The sequence below is a fragment of the Sander vitreus genome, chromosome 2 (assembly GCF_031162955.1).
Source record: "Sander vitreus isolate 19-12246 chromosome 2, sanVit1, whole genome shotgun sequence".
Classification (NCBI taxonomy): Eukaryota; Metazoa; Chordata; class Actinopteri; order Perciformes; family Percidae; genus Sander; species Sander vitreus.
The window spans coordinates 16,610,916-16,623,148 of NC_135856.1; the positions used below are offsets into that span (position 1 = coordinate 16,610,916).

The 12,233-nt window shown below is 41.2% G+C and overlaps 1 protein-coding gene across 6 annotated transcripts in view; it reads left to right on the forward strand.

The window, feature by feature from the left end:
* tnrc6c2 (trinucleotide repeat containing adaptor 6C2) overlaps nt 1–12,233 on the forward strand; it is a 53,870-nt gene that overhangs the window by 17,855 nt on the left and 23,782 nt on the right. For 4 of the 6 annotated variants that reach the window (XR_013503800.1, XM_078280471.1, XM_078280430.1 and 1 more), the window contains exon 4: nt 3,792–4,190. The exons of 1 other annotated variant lie outside the window; for it this stretch is intronic. Coding sequence is in view for 4 of the 5 variants with exons in the window: in XM_078280471.1 (XP_078136597.1) it covers nt 3,792–4,190 (399 nt within the window). In the remaining variant the exon portion in view is untranslated. Of the gene's footprint in view, nt 1–3,791; nt 4,191–7,790; nt 7,902–12,233 lie in introns of all 6 variants that reach the window. One more of the 6 variants, XM_078280449.1, reaches the window with a different exon arrangement.

Below are 12,233 nucleotides of genomic sequence, written 5' to 3' on the forward strand. Positions count from 1 at the left end.
TTACCTCTGCGAATTAAGATTCTTATTAATATATCTTAAAGTTACCAATTTATAAAGTACTTGGACAGATGGCTTGCAGTCAAAGGGTATTGTTTTCTGTCTCTTCATCACTTTTGTAGTAAGAGGATGATTATTATTGATTATTTAAGTCAGCCACTGACCATCAAGTCAAAATGTCCGGTGTGTCAGTTCATTTTGGAACACTCAAAATGTCAGTTTGTAGATGTTAGAAGCAGTCAATAAGTAGTCCTAGAAAGAAAACTTTACTTACAGTAAGGGCTTAATAAGCAGAGAGACCCTGTTCCTGCAAAGTTGTCATCCATTTCAGTTCAAATGCAATAAACTTGCAACTTCACTAATATACTGTGCGTATTTCATTGCCAGTCAGTTAATGTATTTATATTTGTTCAGGGCAGAGGGGTGCTGGGTCTCTCACACATACTTTTCTTCTCATTTCTTACACATTCAGACATGACATTTTTGCCCTCTCATTTGTGTGCGTATGTCTGCATACACACACTGCTTCTTCTCAGGAGAACACTATTTCTCACTGATACACTTGTTAAAAATACAGATTTCACCATCAATAGTTGCACATTACCCAGCTGGATAGTCTAATAGCAGCACCTTACTTGAAAATGAATATTTTAGCTTTTTTGCGAGAATAATGTAATTGAACAGGTTTGTGACAATGTGGTTTTAAATTTATCATGTTTATATTCAAGAAATATTTCATTGTTTGTGCAGGAGAAATGAGATTTGGTCATCTGCAACATAAGGGAGTTGCAGCATGGATACACCCTTGTTACTACAGCAACACAAACACATGCTGTATGAAGCAGGGTCTGTATGAGGCATGCCTGAGCTAAGGGACTTGTGTGTCTGTCTTCTGGGTTTATCTGCTTCTTGTACCAGACTAGATGATATAAACAGTGAGCTGACTGAGTAACATCCTTATGTGTAGAGGAAGACTAAATGTTAGGAGCTCTGGAAATTACTTCAGCACGTTTGTGTGCGTATGAATGAATTGTTTTGAGACGGGAAACTGGTATGTGATTGTGATGTTGTCAGGAAGGAAATCAAAAGAGGCAGAAAGCCAAAACGCCCATATTTGAAGTAGGTCAATGTTTTTTTTGTGGTTCATTTGTGGTCAACTTTCAGTTTTGTTTCTTGCTTCTCAACTAGTCAGGATTTGGGTACATAAGCTGTCATTTAAATTTTTTATTTCAAATACATTAAATGAATGTTCCTTCCCTAGGTCTGAAATTGATTCTAGCAACAACCGTTATGTGCTTACAATCTAAATAAAAGTACTATCTTTAGTGTTTTTTTTTTTTGCATACACATATGCTGGCATGGCTCGGCGCGACAGCCCAGCTTGTATTTGAATTTTCATTACAAAACGGCCACCAGCTTAAGGCTGTGTCTTTCGAGTGCCAGTGAGTCGATGACACAGCGTTTTCATAAAAATACCCTACATGTGAAGTTCGTGGACAAAGTAGCTGATCTAGGCACGTGTTGATCTGTTTTGCGGGGGAGAAAGGGGGTTGGCGAGACTTCAACGCAGTTACAGTTTTAGTTTAGTTATCGTTTTTTTTGCAATGCCTTGTTTTTATTTTTATTTCAGTTAACGACTGTTTTTTTCCCACCTAGTTTTCGTTATTTCGTTCGTTTTCGTTAACGATTATAACCTTGGTGGAAGTGTGTGTCTGTGAAGAGCTTCAATATAAGAAAGAAGAAAACAATGTTTTGCCTTCAAATACTTTACTACATATGTAGTTCTCTCCATGTAAAGGTGTTGTATTTTGGATAGGTCTGTGTCACTGCCAATTCAAGTTTTCTTAATATTACTGCTGTTTGTGTGTTTCCGCAGGTAGGCGGCCATCTGGATTAGTGCTGTGCTCACTGAGAGGGCCTCTGTTTTTAGCTTTTAGACAAGCTCTTGGCAGGCACAGTAAATACCTCTGCGCTCTGAATTTACTTTAACCTTCGATGTGGCAGCTTTGGCCTGTGTGAGCGTGTCACTTTGTGGTTATTTCCCAGCACTGCAGTACAGGACTGCTGTAGGAATAGTTCTTACACTGGACAGTAAAGGAGTGAAGCTTTATTTATGCCATCAGTTTACCACTATTTCATGGTTTAAAAAAAATCCCCTTCCCTCCACACATGCTCACACAACCTGTGTCTTTTTCGTCTCTCCCTTGAGTGAAGGCAGTCTAAGCTGTTGTGTAGAACAGCCATATCTATCTAGGGACTATACAAAACAACATAATCAACTCTAATCATCATGCATTTACCCATGGACCAAGGAACTGTAATTCACAGAAGCTCTTAGGTCACTAGCATTTAGAAGCCATAATGAAAGCAGCTGTTTCTGTGTGGAATGGAATGCTCAGGTAGAGTAGTGCTATACCAGATCTAGGTTCCTCATAGGTGCATACAGCCACAGACTCATACCAACATAGTCTTTGATTTTCTCAGTAGGAATTATTCAGTGTTTAGGTCAGACAGTACATTTTTCTCAGTCTTGCAGCAGCCTGGAGAGAGCAGTTTAGCCAAGCCAATCACTTTGGTTGCTTGCTGTCCAGGGCCCGCTAATAATAACACCTTTCAGGCTAACGCTCAATTAGATGGCTGACTAGTCACTGCAACCACAGGGAAAGGGTTAGACTGAGGCCAGTCCAGCAGGGAAAGGTGTGCGTGTGGAAGAGAAGAGAGTGTAATGAAGAGGAAAGGAGGTGTCTCGATGTGTTTGTGTGTGTCGGTGTTCAGTCAGCAGAAAAAATATGACCTTTTCATAGAGTGCGCCTGGGCCAGTAACATATGTTCGACAAAAGGCTGCATGAGGCAGTTAATTTAAAGGGACAGTGCACACCAGCATACAGTGCAAACCAACAGATTAAATTACTAACACCTGCTAGGTACTATACATAAAATACAATACACAAAATTAAATTTCCAGAGACTTTCAACACGTGTTGAAAGTAAAACATGTCTGCAGCACATTCTTTGAAGATCTCCCCCATAAATAGGACCGTTCCATCTAGAGCTGCAAAGATTAATTGATCAATCGCCAACTATTTTGATAATCGGTTTGAGTAATTTTTTGCGTTAAAAGTTAAGTAAAAATTCTCTGATTCCAGCTTCTTGGATGTGAATATTTTCTAGTTTCACTCCTCTCTCTTCACTCCTCTCACTATGACCGTAAACTGAATATCTTTGAGTTGTGGACAAATCAAGACATTTGAAGACGGGGCTTTGGAAAACACTGATCGAAAACCATTTTATACAGACATTTTATAGACCAAACAACCAATCAAATGATTGAATACATAATCAACAGATTAATCGACAATGAAAATAATCGTTAGTTGCAGCCCTAGTTTCATCACATACTGCTAGAATATAACTTGATAAGATGGCTATTTTTGTGCTATCACCACATGTGCAGGTCATATAGTAAAATTGAAAAAAACAATTTGGATTACCAAGGTATTGATTAAACTGGACGTTAAGACATATAAGGACGTATAAGAAAAACCTCACTGTTCAGAGACAACTGCAGGATTTACTTCAGCTGCTATTTATTCCTTACCGTGTGTCAAATGTCGACACTACCCAATCAAATATAATTTCTTATATAAACGACTAATAGTGGGTTAACCCAGACATTAATACCTTGCTACCTGCATGTGTCTTTCTGTGTGTGTGTGTGTGTGTGTGTGTGTGTGTACGTGTGCGTACGTGTGCGTACATGTGCGTACATGTGACTGTGTATTGTATCCATCCAGTGCCAGAGCCTGCTCCCACTAAGCCCAGTCCCGGCCCACCCCACCACCTCCACCCCGCCAGCCCTACGCTGCCCCTCTTCTCCTCTTCTTCTTCTGGCAATGGCAAGCGCGCCTCCTCCAGTAGCCAACTCCCGACTCAGACTCCCCCTCAGCCGCAGTGCCAGTTGTCCTCTGCCAGTGCTCGTTACCCGCCCAGAGAGGTGCCCCCGCGCTTCCGCCAGCAGGAGCACAAGCAGCTACTGAAGAGAGGCCAGCCACTGCCTGCAGGAGCCCTCAGCTCTCTCACCCTCTCCTGTTCCTCTTCTTCCTCCTCCTCTTCATCTTATTCTTCTTCTTCTACGATTACCAGCAGCACATCCCCGAACTCTACCACGTCCACTGCGAGCAAACACCACCCAGGTTTGTGTTAATACAGTAAAAATTGCCCTGGAATAGATTCTTGATTTTATTTTTTCATTTTAATGCTATCGTGGTGGCTGTGTGCAAATTGTCTCACCTTATAAACTTCATTTAGTCTATCGTTTTCATTTTTGTGCATGTCAGCTGTATTTTGGCTACATAACAAATATAAAATGTTGGGAAATTTTAGACATTTATATGTAGAAATTATATTAAAAAAAATTTTTTAGGACCCTACATTAAGCTTCATTTTAGAGTTTGTATTCAGTTTAGTTTGGCACAGATACAGTGGTATGCAATGCAGCTTTGACAGATTTACTGCACTATAGGCATAATAAATTATGGTGATTATAATTTTAGTTGTAGTAGTTGTAACGGCACACCTTCGCTTCCTGTCGGTGTAAAATAATGACGAGATACAGCTCCTAAATAATGTGGGTTGGCTGACCAATTTAAAGCCAAATTAAAATGTTAGCCTCAAGTCTAAGCTGTTTTCAATTGGCTGCTCCCCCCACTTTTCCATTTTTCCTTTCTTTGGCCTTCTGATAGCTTTATGCTTGTTTCTATTAGTGTGCAAGTCTGGATCCACGTGCTTATAACGCTGGCAATAATAACGGCAAATTTTTTTCAAAGCCATGGAAAATTTTGTTTAGCTGTTTTAGTCTAAGTCAGAAGAACATGGTTTTGTTGTTGAAGCCTCTGCATGCTCTTTTGCTCGACTCACAGGAACACACACACACTCACTCTCAGTCCTCTGTAGCCAGCGGTAATCTTTTAATGAACTCACCGGTGGCCCCTAAGATCACTAATACTGAACCTGCCTTTAGGTGCTCATTGTGCAGCAGCTTGTGTGTATTTGTATGCAAGTAATCTGTTGATAATGGATGACCATGATTTATTTATGTCATTACTCCAGTTTTTTCCTTTCTTTTCGCACGCACTCTCAAGAATTTTAGATTTTTATCCTTATTTTTGCTTTTTTTTTTGTGTGCATTTGTCTGAAGGGATTTCTTTTCTTTGTAAAGAAATCACAACCATCTGCTTAATAGTGTACACAGACACAAAATGCAGCTCACGTCCTCTAACACAAAACACTAACTTTGAAGACATAGATGCAAGGACATCTCTTTAGCCCACCACGCAATGTTTTCATGTTCAGGTTAGCAGACGCTCACATGAGTATCTGCTCGCATCTTGGTTGTGTTTCTCTTCTCAGATTCTTTTTTTTCTCTTTCTTTTCATCAATGCTCCTTTGCCGCTGTGTTCTGCCTTCCATTACTGACTCAACATTTGCTGGGACAACACCAGGCACTCAGTAAACAAATCTGCAGCAGCTGTGGTGCAAGGCTTGTTAGTCAGCAAACTACAACCCTCTGTATCACAGAGGCAACTGGTCCTTCTATGTTCTGTCTAGTCGCCGTTGTTCTTATACTTGGGCCTTTGCTACCAATCACAGTATCAAACAAACGCTTAGTCTGTGTAGCCTGTGAGTGGATGCCTTTTTTTATTTTTACAAGTTGTCGTATTTACTAGTCCATTTAATGAAAAGTGTTGTAAATCAACTTTCTTTCAGCATTTCACAAACGATTAAACATTAAATAATTGAGACTAGGGCTGCACGATATTTTGTTTCATTGTCTACATCGCAGTGTGCACAACTGCGACAGTAGCATCGCAGGACGTGCGATGTTAATGCTACAACTTTTTTGCTGCTTGATATAGAAAAGTAAACTCTTACCGTTCTCTTCTCCTTTTACATGATTGTTACCGGCCGACCCTTCTCCTTTAAGACAGGTAGCCATGTGGGCAACGTGTCTTTGTGATGTAACGTTAGTCCAACGACGGAGTTTGTTATGGGAAGTGAGGTTCTCCCGTGTGTAGAAAAGTACCATAAGCGGCAGCTGCCGCGGACACAGTGATGCACATGCTTTTCTATGGGTAGTGAACCTACAGTAGTCAGTGTTCTATGTTCGCCGCAAAGACTAAATAAATCACCTGATTAATGCAACATTATCACAACATCTCCCAGCCATTTTTAACCACAGAGTTGCCAGAAAGCTACTACCAGCCTGGCTAAAGCTGATATAGTTGGCCTAAAGAAACAAGGGGTCTGTCCCAACTAACGTTACGGTTCACAACCGCGAAGCTGGAAACGTAACACTAATCTACAACAGAAGTCTACACTGATTTAAGTGTTCTTGGATACACAGTTTGTTGCTAGTGCGTGACATGCAGGCTCTCAATCAACGTTGATCAATTTATCAAACAAACGAAGCAGGCCTCGCTAGTCGACTACAACCTGAAATTTAGAGGAAGCAACATGCATGCATTATTAATATAATTGACTTTAGCCTGGATTGATAGTATTATATGAATACAATGGTGTCATGTCAGTCAACCAGTGTATTTAACTACCTAATGTCTGGGTTTAGCTGTTTATTGCAGGGTTTCCTTTGCTGTGGGCCAGGATCTAAATTTGGCTGCAGGCTTAACTCACTCAAGAGAAGCAATACCTCTAAGCCTTTAGATTTAAAAGAATATATTTATCTTTTTTGCTTCAGACAAGTCACGCTCCCTTGGTTTGTGTAGTAACCTATAATATCCTAAATATTGTCCTCATCCACTGGTTGTTGTCCTGTTTGGCCTTTACTTCGCCCCGGTTTTCCCAGGGGCCTCCCAGTACAACACAGCCTGTGGCGTAGTAGCCATTGGCTGGATTTTCACCCTCTTCCCCTCTGGTTCTTGTCCTGAGGGCTTCCACTTCACATTCTGTTCTATCCTGTCTGCTCTGCAAATAGCCTCAAGCTAGTGGCCCTGCTATTGCAAAGATTCAAGCATACATCATTGTGAGTGGACATTGTAGTTAAACTTATTACCCTGCACTTGAAATTTTAAGTCCAAACCTCTGCTTTATTTGCATAAATTATCACTGCTTTTGTAGTAGAAGACCTTGAGAATTAACTTAAAATCCCTGCCTGCAAGTACAGCTACATTTTTAATATTATACGTAAGCATGGCATCTGTTTTGAGGACATGTTTCTGACCTCTCTGGTGAGGTTACTGTGGCCCAAATGCATGTGATGATGTACACACTGTTTTCACTTGTGCACATGTAAACACAAACACATGTGCATAGATGTAGTGGCTGTGCAGCAATAAGAACACAGTAGTCTGACCTAGTTGTGTCCTGTCAGATCAGGTCTGCCTTGCAGGCCAGCTGGCTCAGAGTTTAAAGGAGACAGACAGAGACACACACACACACACACACACACACACACACACATATGCATGTTAGTTTGTGAGCCAGCCGCACTGCAGTATTATTGGGTAGATATCCTAAGGTGGTTAAATGTGGTTAAAACATTTCTTTTGACCCATTTTTGGGCTATTTTCCTCACATTTGGTTCAGAGAAATCAAACAGATTTAATTTAGAAGCCATATTAAATTTAAGTGTGCGTGACTAATAACATTCCAGCCATAGACATAAAACAATAGATGCGTCATGTGTAATGGGATAACCGTCTTATCGTCTCTTACCTGGGTACTGCTTAAAATCGCCACCTATGGGCAGAAACTAATATATATTGTCTGCTGTGCAGCCCCTAATTGCTTGACCCAAAGGACCAAAGAGACCAGGGAGGCAAACTTCATAAGGTTCAGTGAACTACAAAACCTTACCATTGGCTACCAACAACCAGCTGAGTTGTACAGTAAGTCAAAGTTATTGCTGATTGCTAGCTCGCAACAGCATTGATCTGTTAGCTAAACAGATCATTTGTGACCAGCAAATTGTTTTGTTAGCACAAATGTAACATTTAGTAACATTAACGTTATGACAGTTATTTTCCCTAAAATGTAAATGCTAAGCAGCTGATTCCATGCTAATCAAATGTAAACATACAACTTGTTAACAACAGGGAGAAGTGCTGGTCTTCCTTCCTAAATCCCATTTCACAATATTTCAAGACAAATCCAGCAAGCCCGCTATGTTACAATCTACAAAAAGAGGAACGCCCAGGCAACACAACAGTAACATTAACCACACGCTATCCACTAGGGGCTATCCACACACACTGCAACATCCACAAATTCTGAAAGGCAACCCCATCCAAATTCAAGGGCATTGACACCACTCCCAAGTGACCTCCGCTCTCTGAACCCCATTTAATTGTCCCAAACACCAGACAGAAACCCCCTGTCCCTTCTCCCTCCCTCGACACACCCACCATCCCCATCTCTCCAGCTGACTGGGGACCATTAAGTAGTCTGGAGTAGCCAGCAGCCGTCCAGACAGGCTCTCCAGTAGCAGGTGCTGGAGTGGGGGTCTCAGACTGTGGGAACTGCAGCCCAACAGCTGTTTGCTGGTCACCCAGACAGAGCATGTAGCCGGAAGGCACTCTGCTGGGTGCTTTTAAAACACTTGGCCCTGTCATTTGGGCCCTTTTGATTCGCAGGTAAAGCAGTTGGGTTTTTGAGCTTATCTTATTTAAGTTAAATCCTTAGTATGAAGGTGGAACAGAAAGGAAAAAGAAATTGATGGGCTGAGTAAGGCATAAACTATAATGGTGTATGGGGTTGTGTTTTTTTTCATCACTTAACAATTTCTTGAAGGTGCAATATGTAATACTGACAGCTAGTGTTTAAAATAGTTACTGCAGTACAAATTCAAAATACTGGAGAGAGTCGTCTCCCCCGCCCCCTCCTCCCCAGACTCGAAGTTCACAGTGGTTGCCAGGCTGAGACCACAGCATCCACAACAATGTTGTTAGAAGCTTGTTTCACATAGCCAGACATTACTTCACAGCACAGCGGAGTAGCTAACGTTAGATGCTGGCTATATTGACAGTCATAAAAGCCTGTGCTGACGCGCTGGGTTTACGTTTTTACAGGTCTATCTGGCAACCCGACCTGGCTGTCAAACTGGGCAGTTGATAACAACACACAGGCCAAAACACAAACAAATATTCCATCACAGAACGAAAATTTCAAAAGGAGAAAATACTGGCATTAGCATTCATCAGAAAAGATAGTATTTCAACTTAGCATATTTCCTTAATATCTGATGACGCATTGGGGGCATTTTTGGATTTATAACCGTAAAGATATTACATATTGGACCTTTAATTTTAAAACATGTAAAGTTCTTCAAATATCTTCTCGTGGAAATGCAGGTCTGCTTCTTCAAACATGGTACCATTTATGATGTAAAAGTATCTACCACTTAGATTATGTTTTAAAATCATAATCACAAGACTACTTGGCCCTAATGAAGTCGGGGAGGTATAGATTACCCCATGTGCTCAGGCTGTGACACACATACGCACACACAAGTGAGAGAACCCCCTAGTGGCTTCATTAATCCAGCCGATGTGAGGGAAACCAGAGAAGTCACCATGGTCTCGCTCTCCTGTTTTTTTCTCTTCTCTCAGCAGAGGTAAACAGACATGTATAATGAGCTTTTTAAACCCTCCTGTGACCATTCCCTCAGTCTTTCTTTTTTACCCTGCTTCCGGAAAAACAAGTACATACCGTCTTTGATCCGAGTGGGCGTGAAGCACCCCTCAAAGAGAGATAGAAGGGGTCTATTTGGGTGCAAAAGACTACTAAACCTGTCTTGGTTCTGGTGTTATGTCACCCCACGTTTGCTCTGAGAAAACCATGCGTAGTCTTCGGCTCACAGTCAAACTAAGGATTCCATTTATTTCCACACCATCTCTCTTAGTCTGTTCTCTCTTACCGTCTCCCTTGTTTTTCCTTGCCACTGCAAATGCCAACCCCTCCCCCAAGACTTTCCTCCATCTCTCCCTACCATTCTCTCTCTTTCGGTCACCCTGCCTTTCATTTTATTCAAAGTGGAGGGGAGGCACTTAATTCTTGGCTACCTGCCCATTTTTATGATGGCAGCTAGTTTCATCAGAAGCTCATCTCTTGCTTATTTCTGCTTATGTTGTTGCTGTTGTTTAATGCACACAAGCTCTCCAGGTTATAGGCTCCTATAAAGAGAACAAGCCTGTATCTGCACACATGGACTTGCACATTCACAAAAAGGCAGCCTTGGTCCCTGTTGGAAGCATCTTAGGGTCCCTTAGTTTTTATTTTTGAATCTTTTTTCATTCACAAAGTGTAATAAGAGACTGCCCTCCTAATTGCAACCAGAATGAAAGCATCACCGCATTACTGACACATGATTGCAAATGGTGGATGGAAATAATTGTCCCCTTTTCTTTGTTTTTCATGCTAAGCATGCTTTCGTCTCTTCTCTGCCAAATCACTGCTTTGCCAAGAATCAGCAAGACCTTTCTATTGGAGTGTCTGGGGAGGGAGTTAAAGTGGAACAATCGGGGCATGTTGAGGTGAAAGGAAAAAGAGGCTGTTTTGCATTAGTCCTCACATGTACATATCTACAGAAGTAGACACAATAGCATTAGCACCCTTTCAGTATAATGCAATCCAAATACAATAGTCCCGCAATAAATACTCCTTTTGTAGAGCTTATAATGTTCCATTTTGTTACTCACATTTGCTATTTGCATTGCACACTCAGTAACTGCACATTATATTGGTCCAATATGTAGCAGCAGTGATTTGGTGGTGTGAGGATTTTGTGTTTGACTGGGTAGCTTGCCGCAGACATACTAAGAGGATGTCTGCTGTTTGCCCTCCTTGCATGGATCTGTGTAAGCACTCTGAGAGTGCCGCTGGTGCGCCTCTCCTCAGGTATTTTTCCACTCTCGCTCTCTCTCTGACTGACCCCTTTTTTTCCACAACAGGCAATATGTTTTTTGTTTTTTTTAAGAATTTGGTTTTTTTACACTATCTGTGACAGGAGTGGTTTAAAAAAAGACTTTCCAGGCTTTGATGAACTTATCATGTAACCTATATTTGTACACTCTTTGGGAAACAGAATGGGTGACAGAGAGAGAGAGACCAGGTGGGTGAGGGGTCAACTGAAAAAAAAATTCCCAGAGGCTGCAGCCTCTGCACTTCTTGGCTATGTTTCAGGTCTGATAAAATGGTGCTTGTCTTCTCTTTCAAAGCTAGCATTGCCAGAGCTAGGACAAAACAGAAAGGGAGTAACATTAGTAGCTTTTAATGGTGCTGTCATATTTCTTAGCATTTAGAAAACAAAACACCTACAAGCCACTGAGAGTTTGCAGTGGTAACTGAAAAGACCAGCTTTTTGGGTTTTTAAATTATTTCATTTCTTTACAAATTGACTGTGTGGCAAGCTGTCATGCTCCAGATCAATAGATCTGAAATAGTGCCAAACCAGCCTTTTTTTTAAACAGAGCTACTCTATACGCAAAATTGCAGTGGAACTCAACCATCAAAACACCTACATTTAGATGCATGTAAAATGCTTTTGTAACTAAGATAACTGTAGATATAATTAAAGGTGCTGTAGGTAGGATCAACTTCTTCTCAGTCCCTCCCCCCTTTCTGCTAAAACCCAAAACAGTCTCCTAAGCCCCTCCCCCCACAAAGGAGAATGAATGCGTGTGCATGAGCAGTGATTGACACGCAGTTAGACACACCCCCTCCCCCCCCCCCCCCCGGCCCTGATTGGAGCATCTGAACAGGGAGCTGTGGATTTTTGCAAATCGCACTACAGGCTGTAGGTGGTGCCAGAGGAGCCAGATTTTTTTTATTTACCTGCATCATGTAGTTCTACTGGAACATAGGATCAGAAATATGTAAATATGACAGAAAGTTAGTCTTACCTACTGCACCTTTAACGTATCTCCTCAATATTCAATATGTCTAGTATATCTGACACATGAATATATTGGTGTTAAATTCCAAGTCCCTTGAATATCTTCCAAAATTATTCCTTAATGCTATATTAGCTTGCTGTCTTTTGGGCACCTGGCAGTTTCCACCTGACAATTTTTTTTCTGTCCACTTTTTAGGAATGAAAGTTTGATTGGACAGGTATGTGTGCAGGCATTACTTTTACCTTGGATATTTGTCATGCAAACCGAAATTAGTCCAGGCGATGAAACCAACTTATTGTCAAATGGCAAAGAAAACTCAAGTCCTAT